The sequence below is a fragment of the Ursus arctos genome, unplaced genomic scaffold, assembly GCF_023065955.2.
Source record: "Ursus arctos isolate Adak ecotype North America unplaced genomic scaffold, UrsArc2.0 scaffold_10, whole genome shotgun sequence".
NCBI classification, from domain to species: Eukaryota; Metazoa; Chordata; class Mammalia; order Carnivora; family Ursidae; genus Ursus; species Ursus arctos.
In genome coordinates, this window is record NW_026622764.1 from 64,270,118 (window position 1) to 64,292,901 (window position 22,784).

At 32.4% G+C, this 22,784-nt stretch overlaps 1 protein-coding gene across 6 annotated transcripts in view; it reads right to left on the minus strand.

The window, feature by feature from the left end:
* NBEA (neurobeachin) overlaps positions 1–22,784 on the minus strand; it is a 662,109-nt gene that overhangs the window by 403,194 nt on the left and 236,131 nt on the right. For all 6 annotated transcript variants that reach the window (XM_048215508.2, XM_048215507.2, XM_048215504.2 and 3 more), the window contains exons 30-32: positions 21,508–21,946; positions 10,288–10,442; positions 7,869–7,995 (exon numbers count right to left, since the gene is read on the minus strand). In XM_048215508.2, the coding sequence (XP_048071465.2) occupies positions 7,869–7,995; positions 10,288–10,442; positions 21,508–21,946 (721 nt within the window). The remainder of the gene's footprint in view (positions 1–7,868; positions 7,996–10,287; positions 10,443–21,507; positions 21,947–22,784) is intronic.

Genomic DNA, 22,784 nt, shown 5'->3' on the forward strand with positions numbered 1-22,784 from the left:
ATATAACCCTCAACCTCACAGTTTCTTGTTACTTCTCTCTAGTGAATGTGTCTTTAGGAATAAAATTGATTAATCACTACCAAGACTAGGAAGGAAGGAAGGAAAATAGCTAAAAAGAAAGCAGATGCAAATAATGAATATCAAGGAACAAAAAGGAGGGAATTTCTTATAGATTATAGGAATGTTAAAAGAATAAGAGACTAGTATGAACTACTTTATGCCAATAGAACCTCCCAAAATTGACACAAGACAAAATAGAAAATCTGGGGAGACCTGTACCTATTAAGTTGAAATTTTAATTTAAAAACTTTCCCAGAAGAGGAGATCCAGGATCAGATGTCTTTGCTTGTGATGTCTACCAAATATTTTAGAAAAAAAAACAAACAAAAAACAATAATCTTATATAAACACTCCAAGAGAAAAAACTGCTTTTACAATTCAAAAACAAGTTGGTATCTTTCAGGAATTCAAGATTTGTTTAGCATTTAAAAAATAAATCAATGTCATAGACCACATTTAGCAGAAAAAGGAGTATGCAAAAAATTAAATAAAAAATACAATAAAATTCAATACACATAATCATAGCAGCTCTTAATTATAAACACAAAACATGTCTTACATTTGATAAAAGTTTCTATGGGAAATAGATAGGAGGCATCATAATTAATGATGTTCAAAGCTTTCCATCTGAGATGAAGAAAAGAACGCTTTTCCTAACTACTTTAATAGAAAATTGCATTGAAGGTACTAGGTGGTACTATAAGATAAGGAAAAGAAATAAAAAGGTGTAAAGATTACAACATGGGATAAAACTGCCAATATTCTCAGATGAAATGACTGTATATATACATATTTATTTAGAAAGAATTATAAATAATTAGGAATAAGTAGTTAAAAGTTTCAGGATATTAGTTCAATATACCAAAATGGATTATATATGCCAGCAAACAATTATAAAATGAAATTTATAAATGAAATAATTTACAACATAAAAAATCAAATTCCATTTTTCACCTTGAAAGAATAAGATGGTTTAGAATTACCTCCCACACTATTAACCAGAAAATTGTACAAATATAGAGAACAATTATTTTCAGACAACACAAGTAGCACAAGACCATAAACCCCAAGGAAAGAAAAAAAAAAGAAAGAAAGAAATGATTCACCATCATTCAGGTCCTTGCATAGGCAAATACAGAATCCAGCAACCATTCTGGGTTGACAAGATTAAAACCATAGTTCAAGCAGGCCAAGGTGAACAGAATTTGAAAGACAGAATACCCAAGAGGAAAGAGTTATAAAGAAAAATAATTCTAATAATTGGCGTCTTTGCCTGAATAACAGCCTACGTACGTGACACCTGAAAGCTCCCAAGGTTAGAATTAGAACAAATTCTGAGGGAAGAACAATTATGAAGGAGCTATAACACAAACATTTCCTATAGCTCACACAGGGCTGAGAAGTGTCTGTTCCTTCCCAGCAGAATGGAAAGACCTCATTAAATAAACTGAGCATTCAGGAGAAATCCCAGCACACTTTCTTAGTGTGACAAAATTAGCCCAGGAATAAAGGTCACTCTAGACCTGCCTTAAAATACCTTAAAAGCATGCTTCATAAGGAGGAATACCCTTTTGAATAAACAGTGCTGGAGCAACTGAACAATCATAGACAAAAATACGAACCTCAATATAAATCTTGCACCTTATACAAAAATCAGCTCAAGATGGGCACAGACTTAAAAGTGAAACTGTTTATGAAGCCATGGAACTTTATGGAAAACATATGAGAAAATCATTAGGACTCAGAGGGGGTAAGCATTCTTATACATGACAGCATGGTAAGTTAGACTACAACAAAAATGCAGTTTTCCTCTGCCAAAGACCCTATTAAAAGGATGAAACAAGAAGCCACAGTCTGGAAGAAAACAACTGCAAACCACATTTCTGAAAAAGGACTAGTATTTAGAAAATATGATGAACTCTCAAGGCTTAAAATTAAGAAAGCAATCCAATTATGAAATGGGCAAAAAACATGAACAGATATTTCAATGAAGAAGCATTTTAATACTGATGACAAAAAGCACACAAAAAGATCCTCAGAATCATCCATTAGGAACATGACAATTAGGACCACAATGAGATATCAATACATACCTTCCAGAATGACATAAAAAAAAAGACAACACCAAATATTGGTAAAAATGAAGAGAAACTGGACTATGTGTACATTGCTGTAGAAATTTTTTTAAAAATAAAACTAATGAGGTACTTACCATAAAGCTTAGTAATCTGACTCTTGAGCATTTATTCTAGAGAAATGAAAACTTATGTTTACAAAAAAAATGTTCACTGCAGCTTTTGTCATAAAAGTCAAAAACTTGAAAAAAACCTTAATGTCCTTTAATGGGTGAGTGGTTGACTGACCTGTCATATAGCCATATCATGGAATACTACTAAGAAACACAAATGGAAGAACCTATTGAACAAGCTGGATGGATCTCAGAGCAAGTTTAAGTGAGAAAAGGTCAATTTCAAAATGCACCTCTGAAAAAACCTATGAGTCAAAAAAGAAATTATAGGGAAATGTAGAAAAAATATTGAATGAAAATTAAAACATTAAAATGAAATTTGTTAAATAAAGGTAAAACAGTCCTTTAAGGAAAACTTGTGGCTTTAAAAGCTCATATTAGAAAAGAAGATCTAAAATCAATGATCTAAGCAAGGGATTAGCAAACATTTTCTCTAAAGGGTAAGATAGTAAATATTTTAAGCTTTTAGGCAATACTATACAGAGGTTACAACAACTTAACTCTGCCACTGTAATGTGAAAGTAATCACAAACAATATATAAACAAATGATATGACTATATACCAATAAAAGTTTATTTTTAATATAAACTGGTGGCAGGCAGATTTAGCCCATAGCTTATAGACTCCTAATCTAAGTTTCCATCCTAAGAATCTAGAAAGAGAAAAGCAAGTAAGCCTCAAATAATGAAAAGGAATTAATAAGAGCAGAATTCAGTGTAATAGAAAACAGAAAAACAAATTAAAAGAAGCTAATAACTGATTTTTGGAAAAAAATTAATACAGAAAAATCAATAGCGATTTTAATAATGATAAAATGAGACAAAGACATAAATTAACAAAATCTGGAATGAAAGAGGGAACATCATTAGAGAGCCTACAAATATTTTATTTTTAAAAATATTTATTTGAGGGAGTGAGCAAGCGAGAGAGAGAACAGGAGCTGAGGGAGGCACGGAGGGAGAGGGAGAAGTAGACCCCCACTGAGCAGAGAGCCTGAGGGGGACTCCATGCCAGTACCCCGGGATCAGGACCTGAGCTAAAGGTAGATGCTTAACCAACTGAGCCACCCAGGCACCCTACAAATATTTTTAAATAATAAAATATAAAAACTTGATGGCAATTAATCCAACAATTTAGATAAGATGGCTAAATTCCTAGAAGTCACAAATGACCAAAACTGATGCAGAAAACCCCGCTAAAAGCCCCCCAAAAACAAAAATCTGAAGAGTCATTTATCTATCAAAGAAACTTAATTGGTAATTTAAAACTCTTCCATAAAGAAAATTCCATTTAGATTTGGTTCCATTGGTGAATTCTCAAACACTTAAGGATAAATATCACTAACACTACAAATGACACTATCTTACACATTGAAAATAATAAGGAAACTACAGATAGTATTATAATTATTGAGTTGAGGAAAGTTCTCAACTATCACAGTCTACTAAATTAAGTGGATTAAACAAAGCTGTAGGATATAAAGTGAAATACACAAAAATAAATTGTCTTTCTATACACAATAAGCATCCAATTATCATTTTTCAGTTTTTTCAGCACTACTGAGGTATAATTGACACAGGCAATCATCAATTTACTCTGTGTTAACATAAATTTATTTGTATTTTGTATAAAAGGAGACATATAGTATTGACTCTTTTTCGTTTGGCTTCTAATTCAAAATTGGAAATTTAAAGTAGAAAATTTAATTAGAATATCACTGAAGACATGAAAAAGTACTAAAAATGATGAAAGTAAGCATAAGACCTTTACAATGAAAACTACAGAAAGTTGCTGAGAGAAATTGAAGATCACAATGAATGGATATAGACAATGTTCATAGATTGGAAGACTCAATATTATTAAGATATCAATTCTTCTTAAATTTAATTAAAGATTCAACACAATCCTAATTAAAATCTTGGTAGCTTTTTTTTTAGAAACTGTCAAGTGCAAGCAAATTCTAAAATTTATATGAAAATGCAAATAACCTAGGACAGTCAAAGCAATTTTAGAAAGGTACAGAGTTAGAAGACTTGTACCATCTGCTTTGAAGACTTACTATAAAGTTCCAGTAATGAAGACAGTAGGGTATTGGCATAAGAATAGCCATATAGATCATGGAACAGTATGGAGTCCAGAAATAGACTCACACATAGGTAGTCAACTGATTTTAAACCAATGTGCCAAGGTAATTCAATGGTGCTGAAAAACTGATATAAAAATGAATAAAAACAAACCCCAACTTTTTTCCCACCATATGCTTAAAAATTAAGTGAAAATAGATCACAGACCTAATCGTAAAAGCTTAAAACTACAATTTTAGAAGAAAAGGTAAGAATATCTTCATGACTTTGGGGTAAAGATTTCTTAGGCCACAAAGGCACAAATGATAACAGAAAAGACTTTTTGAAACAATGGACTTTATCAAAATTAGAAAGTTCCTGTTCTTAACACTTTTAACAAAATAAAAATATAAAAGGTATCAGGAAAATTATGCAATCTGACAGAGGACATATATTCAGAATATACAAAGAACTCTTACAACCCAATAAGAAAAACAATCCAATTTTTTTTTAAATAGCCAAAGATTTCAATGGCCCCTAAGCACATACAAAAAAAAAAAAAAAAAAAATCATCTCATCCTTAATCATTAGGAAAATGGAAAATAAAACCAAATGAGATATGCTTACCCAGCCATTATACAGTCTTAAATTAAAAAGATTAACACCACCAGTGTTGACAAGAATGGAGAACAAAATGGTAGTTTTACACATTGTTGACAGGATTACAATATGATACAACTACTTTGCAAAATAGGAGTTCCTTACGAGGATAAGCATATACTTACTACACAACCAGCAATTTTACTCTAAGTAATTTACCCAAGAATGTATGTCCAAGACAAGACTTATGTTCAAATGTCCACAGAATATTAAATGTCCACAGGAAAAAAGATACAGATGAATCTTAGAATCTCAAAAACTGAGTGAAAGAAGACAGAGACACAAAAAAAGTATATTCTGTATGATTCCATCTATGTGAAAACACAGAAAAGTCAAATTTAAGTTACAGTATTAAAAAGTACATCGAGTGTTTGCGTGGGGCAAGATGGGTGAACTACATAAGGAGCAAACGGCAACTTTCTGGGGTGATGGGTGGTTATATAGGTATATAAACTAATCAAAACTCATTAAAATGTACACTCAAAATGAGTATTTTTATTGAGTTGAAACAACATAAATGGTCTCAATAATATTGATTTGAAAACTAGAGAAAAAGGATACAAATACAAAATATTAAAATCCTAGGAATAAATGAAATAGGAAAATGTAAATTTCTACCTAGAAAACTAGATTTTGTTACTAGGAAATTTAAAAAAAAAAAAAAAACAAAGAAATGGAAGGAATATATGATGCTCATAGTTTGAAAATTTCAATATTGAAGGAGATCTATAGATGTAATATAGATCTTTGGGTTGCAATAGTATGAATTCCATTCATAGCCAAAACTCCATCGAGACTTTTTTAATATGGATACTGACAAACTGATTCTAAAATTTAAATAGAAATGCTAAGTATCAAGAATACCTCAGACTTTCTTGAAAAAGAGAAGGATGAGGTAGAAAGGTCTTACTCAATCAGATACTGATCTTTATTAAACCTAAAGCCAATTATGACAATATGGCACAAAGATACCTAGGCAAATGGGGCAGCACTGAGTGGCAAACCAGAATCCAGCATTTAGGGGCACCTGACTTGTGACAAAGTAGCAGAGATGGGAGGAAGGAAGAATTTTTCAAATAAATGATGTTGTGTCATCCTGACATCCATATTACTCCTACCTCATTAAATTCACAGAACTCAATTCTGGATGGACTGTATATATAAATATAAAAGATAATAAAACCGCAGGGGGATAAGGTAGGGAAAATGTAGGCAAAAAATTCATCTACAATAAAAAAGCACTAACTTGACAAACTGAGTTTCAGTAAAACTACAACTTCTGCGGACCCAAACAGATCATATAAATGAATAGAAAAGTCACAGAATGGGAGAAGATATACATAAAACATATTATCTTCAAAGGAATCATTTTCAAATGCATAAAGAACCTTACAAATTACTAATAAGAAGAAAAAACCTCAATTTTTAAAAATGGGAAAGAGATTTCAACAGGCAAATCACAAAAGAATAAAACCAAAAGACCAATAAATATGTAAGAAGCTGCTCAACCCCATCAATCACAAGGAAAATGCAAACTATATATACAATGAAATACTTCCACCAAAAGGGCTAAAATGTAGGAGTGACAGTACTAAGTACCATTAAAGATACTGAAGAAACAGAACTTTCATACGTTGCTGCTGAGTCAGTAAACTTTCATAACCACTTGGAAAAACTATCTGGCGTTATCTAATAAAACCAAACATGCACAATCAAATGAATCAGCAATTCTACTCCATGTTATTTACCCGGCAGATATGCAGCAAATAAATGTGTGCTACACTCAAGAGTAATGTACAAGCAGCATCACTGTGTAAAAAGCAGCATTATTTGTAATAGTCTAAACCGAGAAAATTCCAAATGCCCATCATCAGTAAAATAGATTAATGAATTATAGTATCTACCCACAAAGGAAAAAAAATGGAATAAAAATAAACAATGACCACGTGCAACATGGATGAATCTTATAAACAAGGCTGAACAGAAGACACTAAAGACAAAAGAACACATACTGTGCAATCCCATTTACATAAAATTCAAAAAAGCCAAAGGTCCCCTTGTACTAAAAGTCAGGGTTATGAATCTGAAGAGGAGCAAGATTACTGATAGGAAAAGGAACACAAGGTGGGTGTTTCTGGGGTGCCTGGAACATTATATTTCCTGATTTGGGTGATGGTAACGTGAGTGTCCGCACTTTCACTGAGCTTTTATACTCTGTGTAGTTCTTGAATTTAAAACGTGAACACACACACACACACACACACACACACACACACACACACCTGTTTTCACCATCTAAGATACAATTTACACACACCTGTGTGTGTGTAATTTATCTCTAAGACTGTGGACTAGTCTCTTCTAGGAACGCTCTGTGATGTGCTACCAGAAATTTTTATCTCTTCAGCACGATAAAAAAGATAATGTTTGTTTATTCAAATTCCAATTTCATAGCTATTACATATAACTTTGCAGACTTATTTTGAAAGTCTATAGTTTAAGCTTTTCATCACTACTGCAAAAATGCACCATGTTATCATGTTACCATTTGTGCACATTTTTACTTTATTGGAAACAGTAACATGCTATATGACAACAGATGACAAATTCAGCAGAGTCAATGTCTGAACATCATTCATGATCTCTGTTTAGGCTCTGAAATATAGCGGGTGACTTTTGAAAATGCCAGAACAATACAATTATGAAACACAGTCACAAAATTCATAGTTAACCCTTCTCAAGAATTCTTAACTACACCTTTGTATTTACTGTGTACTTTCTCACCATGTTTGAGGATAGAGCTGTAAAATGACTACAAACAGATAGTCATGTATACCTCATGTTTTCAGCCGAGTCTTCTGGCATTGGAGCGACAGTTTGTACAGCTGGAAGGTTTTTGCTGGTAGCACCATTCACAAAACTAGAAGAGGAGGAAGAGGAGGAGGACCCTGAATCCACGGCACCTGTTCCCAAAATAATAATTTTTAGCCTTAAACATAAATTTATTTAACAAAATAATTTTCACTATATCATTACTATCTGATTTTGAAGACTTACTCATCTGAATTTCAAAACAGAATTCAACAATTAAAAAACGGTTTGGCCATTAGTACATTAATAACTCTTTACAATTATTAACAATAACTGTTGCATTAAAATCCAGTTGATTTACTTATATTAATCTAACAGAACTACATATTACAAATGGGGTATAAATAAAAAACATCAACAAATGAAAATCATTTTGGATAAAATGAGGCTGATAAAACAATTCAAATTTAGATGTGAATAATTTGTTTTTATTGCTATTCTATAATATTTTTAGTTTTCATCATCTAAGATACAATTTACAACAAACAGCATAGATTTGTGGCTCTGGAGCACTGAATGCTTATTTTGATAAAATGATTGCTTTAAGAAGGGCTATAATGAATATAATTGTACCTGATTTTAAAATAATGAGTTCTCTTCAACGATATGAAGATGCCACTTTGGAACAGACTTTTCTATAATGCACCATGTAAGTATATTAAAGAGCTGTGGAGTTGAGGGACATCTAGTGTTCCTGAATATTATCTTATCTCACACTAATTCCCATAAAACTGAATTGCTTACTGGGATTTCTGCTGCAACACTTATATAGCCTCTACTTGCCAAAATCTAAACTGGACAATGGGTCCAGTTTAGGTGTTGGCATACAAAATGTGTGTGTGTGTGTGTGTGTGTGTGTGTGTGTGTGTGTGTAGGTGTGTCTGTACATACTTCTGAACAGGATGTTTATTTACATTTTATTTTCCACTGTAATATATTTTATACTATCACTAGACTTCTTGCTATCACTTCCTATATCTACTATTAATTCATAAAATAGAAATTATAAGCAAATATTATAACTTGTTTCATATAAAGATAAAAAAGAGGTAACTTAATTTTCCTTTAACCTATCTCTTAAAAATAAGGAATTATTCAGTAGACAATAAATGTAGATTTCTTTCTACTACACTGACATATTTTAAAAATCTTAACATGTTTTTTGATATATATATATATATATATATATATATATATACACATATATACATACTGGTAAAAAAAACATTTTCTTCCTATTTCTAGAAAGCAGAATGAGTATAAAGAATAAGATTATAAATTGTATAGAAAAATTTTTAACTCTTCAGGCAAGCTGGATATATTTATTTAGAATATAGATAAACCAAGGATGTTATGTTCTTTAACACAATGTCATTAATAATGTTTATTTGCTAATATAAATATGCTTGATAGAGTATATTCTACTTACTACAACCCCATAAATATGTTGTTCATGATAGGTCAGACTCGGGTGGTATGATAAACAAGATATACAGAAAGCACATGGAAGAGCTATGAAATTAATAAAAATGGGAAGAATCTAAGTAATGATAATAGATGGAAAAGTTCAAGGCTATACAGTTTGGAGAAGAGAAGACTACTATAGTCAGGGAAGAAAAGTCAGGGATCATCTTGCGTTGTATAAATACCTAAAATGGAATCACAAAGATTTGGGTAAGGATTTATTTAGCTAATAATCAACAGGAACATTTCTGGAAATTTACATAAATAAAGGTTATTTTAGGCAGGCTTTTAAGATTTGTAGTGATTTGGAATTTTCTGTTCCTAGCATCATTAGGAAAATGTTGGACAATGAATTGGATACAACCGCAATCTACATAAATTAATTCAATGCCAAATAATGGTTCTTATTCACATGCATTTTCTTCCATCAAGTTGAGGCTCTTGCATATCGTCAAGGTTCTTAGGGGAGCTCTGCCTTTCCTTAGTGGATTTTACAAAAAATACACATTAGGATTCAACCAGTAAATGTCACTAAGTCTATTTTCTATCACTAACATATTTAGTGATATTCTCGATACCACTGACTAATTTTTACATATCAAACTTCAGTGTTATCTTTTGATTTTGCTCCCCAAATACCTTTCAGCAATCTGATTTAACTCTGAAAGTAAATAGCACTGTGTTTTGAGAAGACTCAAAACAAAAACCAATAGTGCCCTCTAAAATGACCACTAAAAAATGTCTTATAAGTACAGACAAATTCTGAAAGGTAATAACATAAAGTAGAACCTTCTTAAAGATTATGATAATCCTAAATGATCAGGGCATTTTAATTTTTAAGATCAAATAAGCAGAAAAATGAAGATATAGAAAACAGAAAGAAAAAGATGAGGTATCACAAAAATATATAAGGACAATACCTGTTGTATTAATCATACTTTTTGGTGTAGCTCCAGTAGCAGCAAATATATTAGAGGTACTGCCTGTTGGCAGCCCACTTCCAGCAGCAGTAGCTCCCACAGTGGTTACAGCCAAACTACCTGGAGGTGGCTTCTTAACAGGTACCACGACACTCCTGCAAAGTAAGAAGTGATGAAAAATAACAAACACAAGGTTTAAGATGAAATCCAACCCTGCTATGACATTTACAGTCAACATTCAATTGTCTTTTCTTTCTTTCTTTTTTCTTTCCTTCTTTCTTTCTTTTCTTTCTTTCTTTCTTTCTTTCTTAGGCCAATTTTCTTTCTATGAGGCCAATTTCATTGGTGAAAAGGATATGGACATTAGGATATATTGTGAAGTGTGTTGACTTAATTCGGCAAATGTTTATGTAGAATTTGGAGTGTGCAGACCTTTCTTAAGATGGCTTGTATGAATCTGGAAAAACAGGAAAATGTGTGCTCAAGTTAGAATGTTTTGGATCTGCAGTTGTTTTTTTTTTTTGCAAAATATGCATAAAATGTCTTTCTTATCCATATTATGTTCTCCACGTGTAAGATTGTCATAAAAACATAAAAACCATTCTGAAAGCCACATTCTGAAGCTTCTTCATAGTAAAGCTAAAAATTAACCAAGGAATACCGAACATCAAAGGGCATAGTAAGGTTATACTTTATTGTTCTGAAAAGAAATTTAGTTTTTCATAGTTGTTAGAATGAAAAAGAACTCAACGATACATGTGATACTCAGTTAAAGACTTATTTAGCTTTCAAGTCTTGACATTTTGGACACAGGGGTTTTCCATGTTACCTTAGCATATTTAGATGAATTTCACACAAAAAAAATTCTGAATTTGACATTGTGTTAACCTTAAATAAGAAATGTCATTTTAAAAGATAAACTATTTATCTAGAATAATAAATATCTTTATTTCCAAGTAGTGAAGCTTCATTATTCTCAGTTTACAGACAGCAACTTCATAGAAAAGGGAGACATATGAGATGCTATAAGCTCAAATAGAATGCTTGAAAACTAATGACTGACAGTACAAAACTTCAAATCTAAACTAGTTCTTTCAAATGTGCCTATATACATTTTAAAAATTTTAATTGTCTCATTAAAAAGTTTTACTTAAAATCATATCAATGGCTCATTCTCAAGTAAGTCTATGGCTTAAACTTCCTTAATAATACTGTTTTTCATAGAAACACTAATGGCGATGTCTTCAATGATTTCTTCAATGTCAAAAATCTAAATTTATAAGAATTATTACTCTCAATTTTAGGAGTACTTAAAACTTTTTTGTGACCAAATGTATTATAATCTTCAATAATTTTACTTGTATCAAAAATTTCTTCATTATCTCTTTCTGAATATTTTCTTCTTTTCCCATTATAGGTGGAATCTAATTCATTAGACTCAACCTTGAACTCTTAACTATCTTAATTGCCAAAAGCACACTTTATGCTTTCAACCCTTTTACTGACCATTCCTCATCCAATGCCTTCATTTATTACATTGAGAAGCAGTGTGACATTATGGAAAGAATACAGGATGTGGAGCGAGAAGCCTAAGTCTTGAGACATAAATCACTCTCAAGTTGTGTGATTTTAAATTTCAGTTTTTCATTGCAAAATGGCAACACTACTGCCACATACTTCAGATATAACTGGTAAAATTAAATGAGATTTAATTTAAAAGGGTTTTCTAAGTATAAGATGTCCTATAAATGTTAATAATTATTACCACTGTGTAAAATGAAATAATTCTGTGCCTATATCATATAAGGTATCTGGTTATACTGATCTATCAATAGAGAAAAACAAACTAGTATTTTGGGTTTATCATCAAAACTCTTCTCTAAACTTCTAAACTAATTGTTGAGATGCACTATTTCACTGGCTATCCAGCAAGAAAGCAAAATTATCAACTCTCAATTTGAAAAAAAGTCATTTGTAAACTGTGGATAAAATAAGAAACACAGGTTGGCTTTTAGTGCTAGGAGTCAGATTTGTAGATTGTAAGAAAACTATTGCCCCAAACTCCTGATTAATAGGTCATTACCAACTTTGGGCAAAAAGTCTATTAACAGACTACTATAGGCATCTTGTCAAGTGCTGAGACTATGCAAAATATATTGTGAAAAATTAATTATATGAATGAGAGAAAAAATTTAATCTCAACGACCCATAACAATGGATGGTAAATAATTACAAACAACATTAAATGCCAGTCTACTAGAGAACTGAAAGCATCTGGTTCAACAGCAATTAATGTGAAAGCCTCCGGACACTTCCTTGAGAGCAAACTCAGAAGAATCTGGTAGTGCCACACGGCATTTAAATATAGTAGCACAGTGGCTAAAAACCGAGTTTTCAATGCCAGACATATATGAGTTAGAATTCTACCTCCAATAATTACTAACTGTGTGGTATCGGGCAAGTACATCTCTCTAAGCTCCATTCTCCTCAGTTTAAAATGAGACTCATAATAGTTTGTACCTCATAAGATTGTTAAAAAGATAGATGGATATAATACATACAAACTGTTTAGCAGTTTGCCTGGAATATCATAAGTGATCAATACATTTTAGCAATTGTTAGGATTGCTATGGCTCCCTAAAGTGCTGATGTGATCTGGGTCTCCAGCAGCAACAGTACACAGTTTGAAAGAAACAATAATCCTGATATACTTTGTGATTGTCGGACCTCATAAACAAAACCCTGTGTGCAGTTTTAGGCATCATATTTCAAGAATAAGGACATGCCCCTAAAAGAACAGTTAGGATGACAGTAGATGTGGAATGAGTCATGGGAAGAAAGGCTGAGAGACTAGAAAATTATAGTAAAAAAATTAAACCAATTTTTAAAAATCTGAAGGTATATGAAAAGGAAATAAGATGAAACTCCTATATATTTCCCTATCAAATTAAAACCAACAAGAGGAAAAATCTCTAGTAACTTTTATGAGCTCCAGTTTCCAACTACTGATGTGTTCAAATGGATGATCACGTCACCAGCGTTGTGTTGAGAGAGGTGGGAAGCTGGATTTGACTGAGTTCTCAGATTCTTTCTCAGCCTACAACTTTATGCAGCCTATTTCTCCTTTGATTATAATGGTCAAATAGTTTACTAGAATCAGAGTACTATACATTCTTGTCCTTAATATCCCTTCTTCAACATTCCCATCCCCTAACACACTAAACTACTCTCTGTCCTAACAATCTATTTTACAAATAACTTGCAAGTTTACATTTATCAACATGTGTTGATTAACACATTATGTGAAAACTGAACTTTTCAGCCCTTACAAAATCTTCCATCAGTGACTCAACATGTTCCACTTGGTAACCTATCCCATCCATACCAAAAGGCTTACCTAGTAGTCTACATAACCATTGTGGGTACCCATTTTGATTCCATTAATACCCTAAAGTATATGGATTTTTCTAGGGTGAGCAAATAATTATCTGGATTTCAAAAATACAGCCACAAAAATGTTAAGAGCCACCAATCTAAACTATTAACACATTCCAACTAAACTATTACCATTCCAGTCTTCTTCTAAATCTGTTATTCATACAGATGCTACACAGAATCCTCTATACTACACTTTACCAACTGCATTTTTCTATCTTAAGAATATTCTTTCCATGTTTTCCCACACAATTTCATAGTTCTGTTCCATACCTATGACAGCAAACTATAAATAAGAAGATGATTCCTCTGTACTACATAAAATTCACACATTGTAAAAGTTATCATCAAAATAGCACAAGCCAAGAACTTATTCAACGTAACTCACTTCAATAAAATGTTCCATTGAATGGTCAACTATAGGTTTTGTAATACACTGAGTGATATATAATACATATAAGTGTTAACTTTTCCATAACTGAATTTATCCTATCTCAAAACCAGAGATTTGGGGTATGATCTAAGCTTCATTCATTCATTCAACAAATATTTATTGAGCACTATGATGTGGGAGGGGTGGTTCTAAATTCTGACATAAAGAGATATATAGAACAGACAAAATCTGTGCCTTCATGGACTTACATTCCACTACAGAGAGACAGAAGATACAATAACATGAATGAGTTAATACAGTATATGAGATGGAAAGTGCTATGAGAAAAATAAAGCACAGACAGGAATAAGGAGAGTTGCTAAGAGAAGACTCACTAAAAAAAGTATTTGAAGAAACACTGGAAGGTGCAAGAGGAGCAAGCTATGAAGATATCCAGAGAACAGCATAAGAGTCACAGGCAGAGGGACCAGGAAGAAGGCTAGTGTGAGTCTAGAAGATGTGGAGACTTGTAAGAGGTGAGACCAGAGAAGTAAGAGGGGTTCTGATCATAGGTCCTTACAGTCCATTGTAAAGATGTTGGCTATTTCTCACAGTGGGATCAGAAGCCATTAAAAGCTTATGAACAAGGGAGGAATATGATCTTAGGTTAAGCAGGACCATTCTGGCTGTTATATTAAGGATACACTTAAAGGGGGAAGGGCAAGTAGGGAAAGACTAGTTAGGAGTTTACTGTAATAAACCAAGCAAGAAATGATGTAGTTTGGATCAGAATGGCAAAATGGAAGTGGTGAAAAGTAGGTCAAATTTTGACTATACTAAGAAGGCAGAGCAAACAGGACTTGCAGAAGACGGGATGTGGGTGTGAGAGAAAAGTCAAAGATGATGTAAAGATTTTTGCCTTAAGCAACATGAAGGACAGACCTTCCATTAACTAAGATAGGGACGAATATGGTTGGAACAGTTATTAATTACCCAAATAGTGACGTTGAATAAGCAATTGGATAGATGAGTCTCTAGTTGAGGAGAGAGGACAGGGCTGAGACATAAATTTGGGAATCATCAACATATATACTATTCAATGCCAGGAAAGTGGATAAAATCACTGAAGAAGTGAGTGCAAATGGATAGGAGAAGTGGTTCAAAGACAGAGTCTTGGAGTGTCCATTAATTAATCCCGTGAATCTTATAAAAAGTTTCCTACTTTATCTGCATACCTCAAGATTTGGCCTATGTATAAAGTGAGATACTGAAGATAAGAGTTTTTCAATAGTGACTCATCAAGGCAAGTGAGTTTTATAATTATTTGTGACACCCTCTAAGAATCCCTTTCTTCTTTCTGCTCCCTTTCTCTTTTCTGTAACACTTATTGAGCACTGACAGGTTAAAGGAATACAACTTCATTGACAAGTTTGAGGGATAAAAGAAAAGTTAAGATATAACCCATGGATTAGAGATACCTGAATGAAATACAAGAAACCAACAAATCAACTGTGCAATATATTTCAATAATTGCTTTGATCAGAGTTATGCACAGGATCTTTCAGGAAGACAAAGGATGTGCATTATTGGGAAGAGTGAGCTGAATCTAAAAGTAGCACAAAGGGAATTAGCCAAGAAGAGAAAAGTTCAGTAGTAAAACCTTAGTGAGGCAAAGAGATAGGAGAAAACATAGCAGACTGAAGGAACTGCAAATACAATCTTATGACTGATGTAAGGATATTTCTAAGAAGATAAACTAAGAAGTTCATCTTTTATTTTGTAATATATTTTGTAATAAGCAAAAATTATTTCAGAATTTTTATCAGTTTTGCATATAAGAAAAATGACTCTGGCATAAATGTGGAAGATACACTGGTGGGGGTGGTGGGGACCTAGAAGTAGTGTGGCTAGTTAGGAGATAAGAGAAGGAATCCACTTGAGAGATACTGAAGGGTCTAAAGTGAGGTGATATCTTTGGGAATGGACATGTTCTATCTTTTCTGGGATTCAGGTCTTTTAAACAAGTTCAAAAATAGCTACCTGCTACTTTTTTGAGACTAATTACAAGATCATTTCATTTATTGGATTTTGGAACTTTCTGGGACTTTTAAGAAATAATGCATTATTTTATATGCTGAGAAACTGAGTCCCAGAGAGCCAAAGAGAACAAAAGTCACATCACATAACTAATTACAAAAAGATCCATTATTAAATTAATGCCCAGTTCTCCTAATTTCCAGATTAACACTCTTCCCTACCAAGGCTTATATAAATGTTAAACATTTATCTTGAAAGACAAAATTGGAGCTTAGCAAAAAACAATGTCACTGATTTTAAGGGTGATACGACAATTTATTGCAGCTCATCAGAAATCACAAGGTTACTGCTATGATATTTTCATGTTTTGTATGTCTGTATTTCATAAAATATTTAGAATACCGTTGAAAAAATATGTATGAGGTAACTGAGAATTTCATTAATCCACTTTTTAAAGAGAGAGACTTATTCAGCTCACTGACTTGTCTGTGTAAATGCCAGGAGAGGCAAAGGCAACAACACAGGGAAAATGAGGAACCACCATAATCAGTCAAAACTACATCTTCTGCAACTGGCCTTAAAATACTATACCTAGGACATACTTGGAGCATAGTAAAATCTGGAATTTCAGTGGCTAGACATCATAGAAACTTTGAAATGTAAAGGTTGGCAGACTTTTAATCAATGTGGCTTACAATTACATTTTCATCCTTAAGTGATAGAAGCGAAACATTTCACAAAAATTAGAAAAAGGAACAGAAATTGAAGTTCAGCAGTAATTATAATTTTTTATAATCTTAAATCAATGTAGGAAGATTCCACCCTCTATATCAAACATTTCTTTATTATTTTCCCTAAACTGTCATCCTTAGCACTAATGTTAAAAATGTTAATATTAAAAAACTAGAGAGTAAACAGCTAGCTGAACTTTATATTTTAGGTTTAATAATATGAAGGCTATCTACATTGCTTTTTTAGTCCTATAATATTTACAATTTTTATTTTAGAGATTTTCTTATTCAGAGAACAAAACACTTACACACTTGAAAGTAAGAAAATTAAAAGTTTGAGGGGAAAAATATACAGACCAGTTTGCCTGAACTTACCAAACCCAGTAATTCAAACATAAGTGGGATTGTAAAATCAAAAGGGATGAAATATAAATCATGTAAGATCAATGTCTGTTAGCCAGAGAAGCAACACAATTGTGAGCTTTCTGTGATATCCCAGACATAAAATAATTTTCTAAAACATAATAACGGTTAAAACGAAGAAGCATATTGTTCGCTTTTTTTTTTTTTTTCCTGTCTTTTGTCCAAACTAAGGAAGCGGTGGGGGGGGGGGGGGCAGGGGGATTACCTTAGAAATCCCTGGGGAATTAAGACTGACCTAAATCACAAATATATACCAAATTCTCCAAAGACTACGATCGGGTGGATGTACAAGATTACAGTCTTAACATAAAAGATAGGATAAAACTTAATTTGTGGTTTTAGAGAAAAGTGTTACCCCAACCTAAAAATTACACAGGTACGAATGTATAAACAAAATATAGCTCAGCTAGAATATTTTATAAACTATATATCTATATTTAAATCTATCAAAAGAGATTGTATTGCTGGGGGGCTTCACAATTTGGTTTATGTGTTCTATGATGAGATTATTAACCACTTCGGTTAGAAATCAAACCATGATAATGTTATCATAAATGTATTTCTTCTATATACATAGTGCTTCCTCACTCTAGAACAGTACTAGAGAATCTCCAGCATTTTCAGTGCTTTAAAATTCATAAATATGTATTTGTTAGGGCCACTCAGTGTAATCAGACATATATGTAAATCTGCACAGATGATGACTGTAAGAAAAGAAAGAAAAAGAATCAGCACTTTTCAGATATGTAAGTAAGAGTATTTATATAATATTTCATAATACAATGTGATAAAATAATACTGAAAGAAAAAGTTTTATTTTAGGTAAGTTTAAATGTTCCTAAAATTTGATGTTGTAATCTACCTAAAGAAAATAATATTATAAATTTCACAACTGAAATTCAAAAATGCTCCATCCCATGTAGGGAGAAATACTCTAAGTGGTACATTAAGTTAACATAACTAAAATCACATCCGTTGTTTTAGGCAGCTATTTTCAAATTTACAGTATAGAATGAGTATAAAGGATACATTGTTAGCATGTTTACAATAAAACCAATAAACTATTGGCTAAACAAAATAAAATCCTAGGTGACCTCCATTGGGATTGCGCAGTATTATTAGGAAGTATGATTTAGTTACAAAGAAATGAGCAACTGAGACTATAGCTATTTTTCAACTACAGATAAAAATGAAAAATACATTACTGGTAGAGTAAGACCCATGATAATTCTGTGTTTGAAACTGGTAGTAGTCAGGACTTTGCTTCTAAGGCCTGTCATCTCGGATCCTATTTTCAAGGAATTCAATCTGATGTTAAAAGACATGTCATAACTTGGATTTCAGACTTTAGTGCTTCAGAAATATGTTTATATAATTCATAATGTAATTATAGCTACCTTAAGACAGATAAGGCAAATGGTAGCAATATATTGGAAATATAATTGAAAAATGCAGTTGTCCAGAAGCACTTGTGGGGATGATGTCTCTGAAAAGCTGCTCAAAGCTCTAGAGTTTGAAGTTAAATTTTTGATGTTGTCACTCTCAATCTATTGAATGGCTGACAGACAATCAAACCCGTCTGGCTGGCTGGCAGCTCATTTTGCTGGCAGGTGGCAAACAATTAGACACACCAATTTGTGCCTCCTGATGACATTAAAGCATGAAACTAAGTTGTATGCAGGGCCTAGTGATTTGTGTGAAAGCATTTCAAAAATAATACTCTTTGCCGTGGCAACTCATTTCAGACTGCCACCTCCCATTATGGCTTTGAGCAGTGAAGACGACAGACTTGAGTTACGTGCAGTGCAAGGCCGCTTCTGTTCAATCCGTCATCAGCGCCCCCTGAGACCTCAATCCCCTCCTTTCATCAATATCACCTCATCATTTACATTTGATAGTACTTGAGCTACTGCATATATTAACTACACTAGAGACCCTTTTCCTAAAAAGAATTGAAATATGCTTTGTGTGCCTCGATTTCATTTCTACTTATGCAATTTAGAATAATGATCCCACTCCCACTGCACTTTGCACAAATGCTACCAGGAACAAATGGAAAGTTCTATTTATTTTAAAGCAATATTCACAAAAGTGTAATAAATTTTGAGTAGCTGAGAATATTGGCACTCTAGTGATAGCTTCGTTAAGTTTTAATAAAAAAATTGTTCTAGCAATAATCCAAATTAAAACCACAAATATTGAAAATTTTTATTTCACTGGATTCTCTTAAGCAAATCACAATAATCCTCTGTATTTCCTTGTTTTGTATTTTAACAAAATTTAAATATATAATTTAAAAGTGGAACACAAAATTTTTATGACCCTAAGTTGAATTCTTATAACATTTTTATAGCTATATACAATTACAGATACTTACATACATATGTTTACATATACTCATAAAGACACATGCACATATACCCAGGGAACATAAACCAAATAGGTGAAATAGAGGACATCAATCTCAGATGGCATAAGAAACGTCCAAGGAACTATACGAATGAACATCCAAATATAATATTAACACAAACTGCTAAAAAAAAAGAAATATTTATATTTTCCTACATTTTATAGCCCCTCCTTTTTTTTTAGTTTTTTAAAATTCTGAGACTTTTACCTTGCATGACAATTTTTTGAAAACATTTCATCTCCGTTTACTACTCTGTAAGTTCAATGTAGAGAACACTGTTCTTATCCATCTTTATATCTGACATAAGTAATGCTATTTATATTTTCATAGTAAATTTTCAAGAAGTATCTGTAGAACAGTAATTAAAATGTTTAAAGGTAAAGTTTAATTTATATTTATATATAAAAAAGATAATCTGTCTTAACTGAAAATGCCTTTACTGAAAATGTCATACCTCTACCCCTAAACACTAAAAAATTACTGTCTCTAATTTGCACAAAGCAGTATGGCTATTCTGGAAAAGTAATACAGAATAGCTATCACATTTTGACTATATGTTTATTTTTGACATTCCACTTTAAGAAACATTTGATTTCCTAACTTGATCTTCTCTCTCTAAAACAAAAAACAATTGTTTACCAATCATCTCACACACACATAAATTTTGGGTGGGGGGAAGTGTTTTCAACATCAATAACAATTTAATTCAGATGGTAAACAAATTCTTTAGTTTATATGCTAATATGTAAATATTAGTCCCAATATCAATGTTAAGTACTATTGTTAGTAATTATGACTATCCTAAAATATGTTTCTAATGCTGCATAAGTTTTTAAATAGTAGGATAAATTACATGAACACATTTTTTGGTTCTAAAATGTTATATCCTGCTTCTATGAACTATCATTTTTATGGCATATATTGTGGGACAAAAAAAAAAATTAGTTGTTCTCAAGTAAAAACCCTTGTATGATTTAACATCTGAATGCAGATATATGGTCCATGTTATAGTTTAGAAACCTAAAATGCCCTTCAACAATATTTACTTTCAAATACACACCTCAAAATATAGCCTTTGCATTGATTCTGAAAATTCCATCCATATTTTCAAATTTTTTCCATCCTTATATTTAAAACTCAAATTTGAATTTTATTACTTAAAGCAAACTATTTAGTCTCCAGCAGTTATTACAGTTTACAGTACAATGATATAGGAGGAATTTCAGAGCCAGACTAGATCTCGGGGAGACATAGTTTACCCCTCCCCCATTTTATTCTTTGAAACAATTAAGTCCAAAAAGATAAAAGCACTTCCTCAATGTAGTGTAGTCACTGATGATGGATTATAGTTAGAATCTGGATTTCCCTATTTCTAATTTAACATGCTGTCCTGCATACCATACTGAAACTCCGTTTTTGAGATGCATTATTTAAGTGCCTTACTATGAGATCAATCTGGTTGACCTATCACTTTGATACTCTTTGTAGTAAGAACTTATATTACTAAATATAAGTTTTTCGAGATCCTCCTAATATTTTTAAAAATAAACCCTAGTTTTCCTTCTGCATTTAGAGCACTATGAATAAAAAGTTCAGGGGCGCCTGGGTGGCTCAGTCGATAAGCGTCTGCCTTCGGCTCAGGGCCTGATCCCGGCATTCTGGGATCGAGCCCCACATCGGGCTCCTCTGCTGGGAGCCTGCTTCTTCCTCTCCCACTCCCCCTGCTTGTGTTCCCTCTCTCGCTGGCTGTCTCTCTCTCTGTCAAATAAATAAATAAAATCTTTAAAAAAAAAAAAAAGTTCAGTACCCACCTGTCAAAGGAATGAAACTGCATAGGAAGAATAGCTTGCGCTTCTCTCTTCAATGCTGGATCTGGGTATGGGATAGGTTCAGGGCCACATTCTGCAATTTCAACTGGGGCAGCCACAAGACTTTTCAAGATCTCCTTGACATTGATGCCTTTCGTCTGACTAATGCTAGATATGGATGGTGCAGGTTTCAACAGTTCACTGGGGTTCTCAGTTAAGCTTTCCTGTGATTTTTTCACTTCAGATGACAAAGTGGATAACAGTTCACTCATGGCATCAGGGCCTGTGCCCGCCTCTAATTCTGCCCCATTCAGGATGCTAGCCACTTGCTCCTCTCCAATTCCTGAATCTGTATGTGGAATGGAACTTTCTAGCTGAATATCTTCACCAGGGGTTGGTGTTTCTTTTTCCTTTATAGTGTCTGGAAACGTAGCAGGTGTTTCTGTAATAAAAAAAAGCTAGTTTAAACAAAAAGCTTCACAAGTGAAAATCCAGTATTATTAATAAAATACTCTCACATACTGGAATAAAGAAAATAAGATCTGTGAGAAACAAAAAGAAATCTGCTAAATGGATGTGCATAACAATACAAGTGGATTAAAACATACCATCCACGTATACCTGTCATTTTGTTCAGGAATCTCAACAGAACCCTGTTTCTTTTAAAAGCCACCTGGCATTTCAAAACTGATGTCTTTAAAAGCACGGAGAAACAGTACCCATAAGAATTTCTTATAGCAGTTTATAAATAATTATTATATGATGTTCCCCTTTATCCTTTGTTAGCTACCAATCATATAAGAGAAATTGTTATGCTTCTGTAATATTACGTTAAAAATATGAAGCCATGTTATATTTTTTTTGGTACTTCAGTAACCAATAATATAATATCTAATTAAAATATTTAAACAGGTTAAAAAATATTATTTTAAAATCACATACATATTACACCTAAAATTCTGAAGAGTTAATAGCAAAAAACATGCCAAATGATTATTTCAAAAGGATAAATACTTGAATAAGAAAATAATGCTCTTCAAGAATTTAGCTTATATGTGCCTTTAAGAACAATTATTTCGGAATACTCATTTTTTGTGAATAAATATAAATTTCAATTTGTGAAAACTGAAGCAGATAAAATATATGCAGATAGAAATATACATACAATATTATCAATTAAAATACAGAAACATCTTTAAAACTTACGTGCCTATCAAATGCGTATCAATATCATTATGCAAACGTTGATGCAATGAGGTTCCCTATATAATAAAATGTTA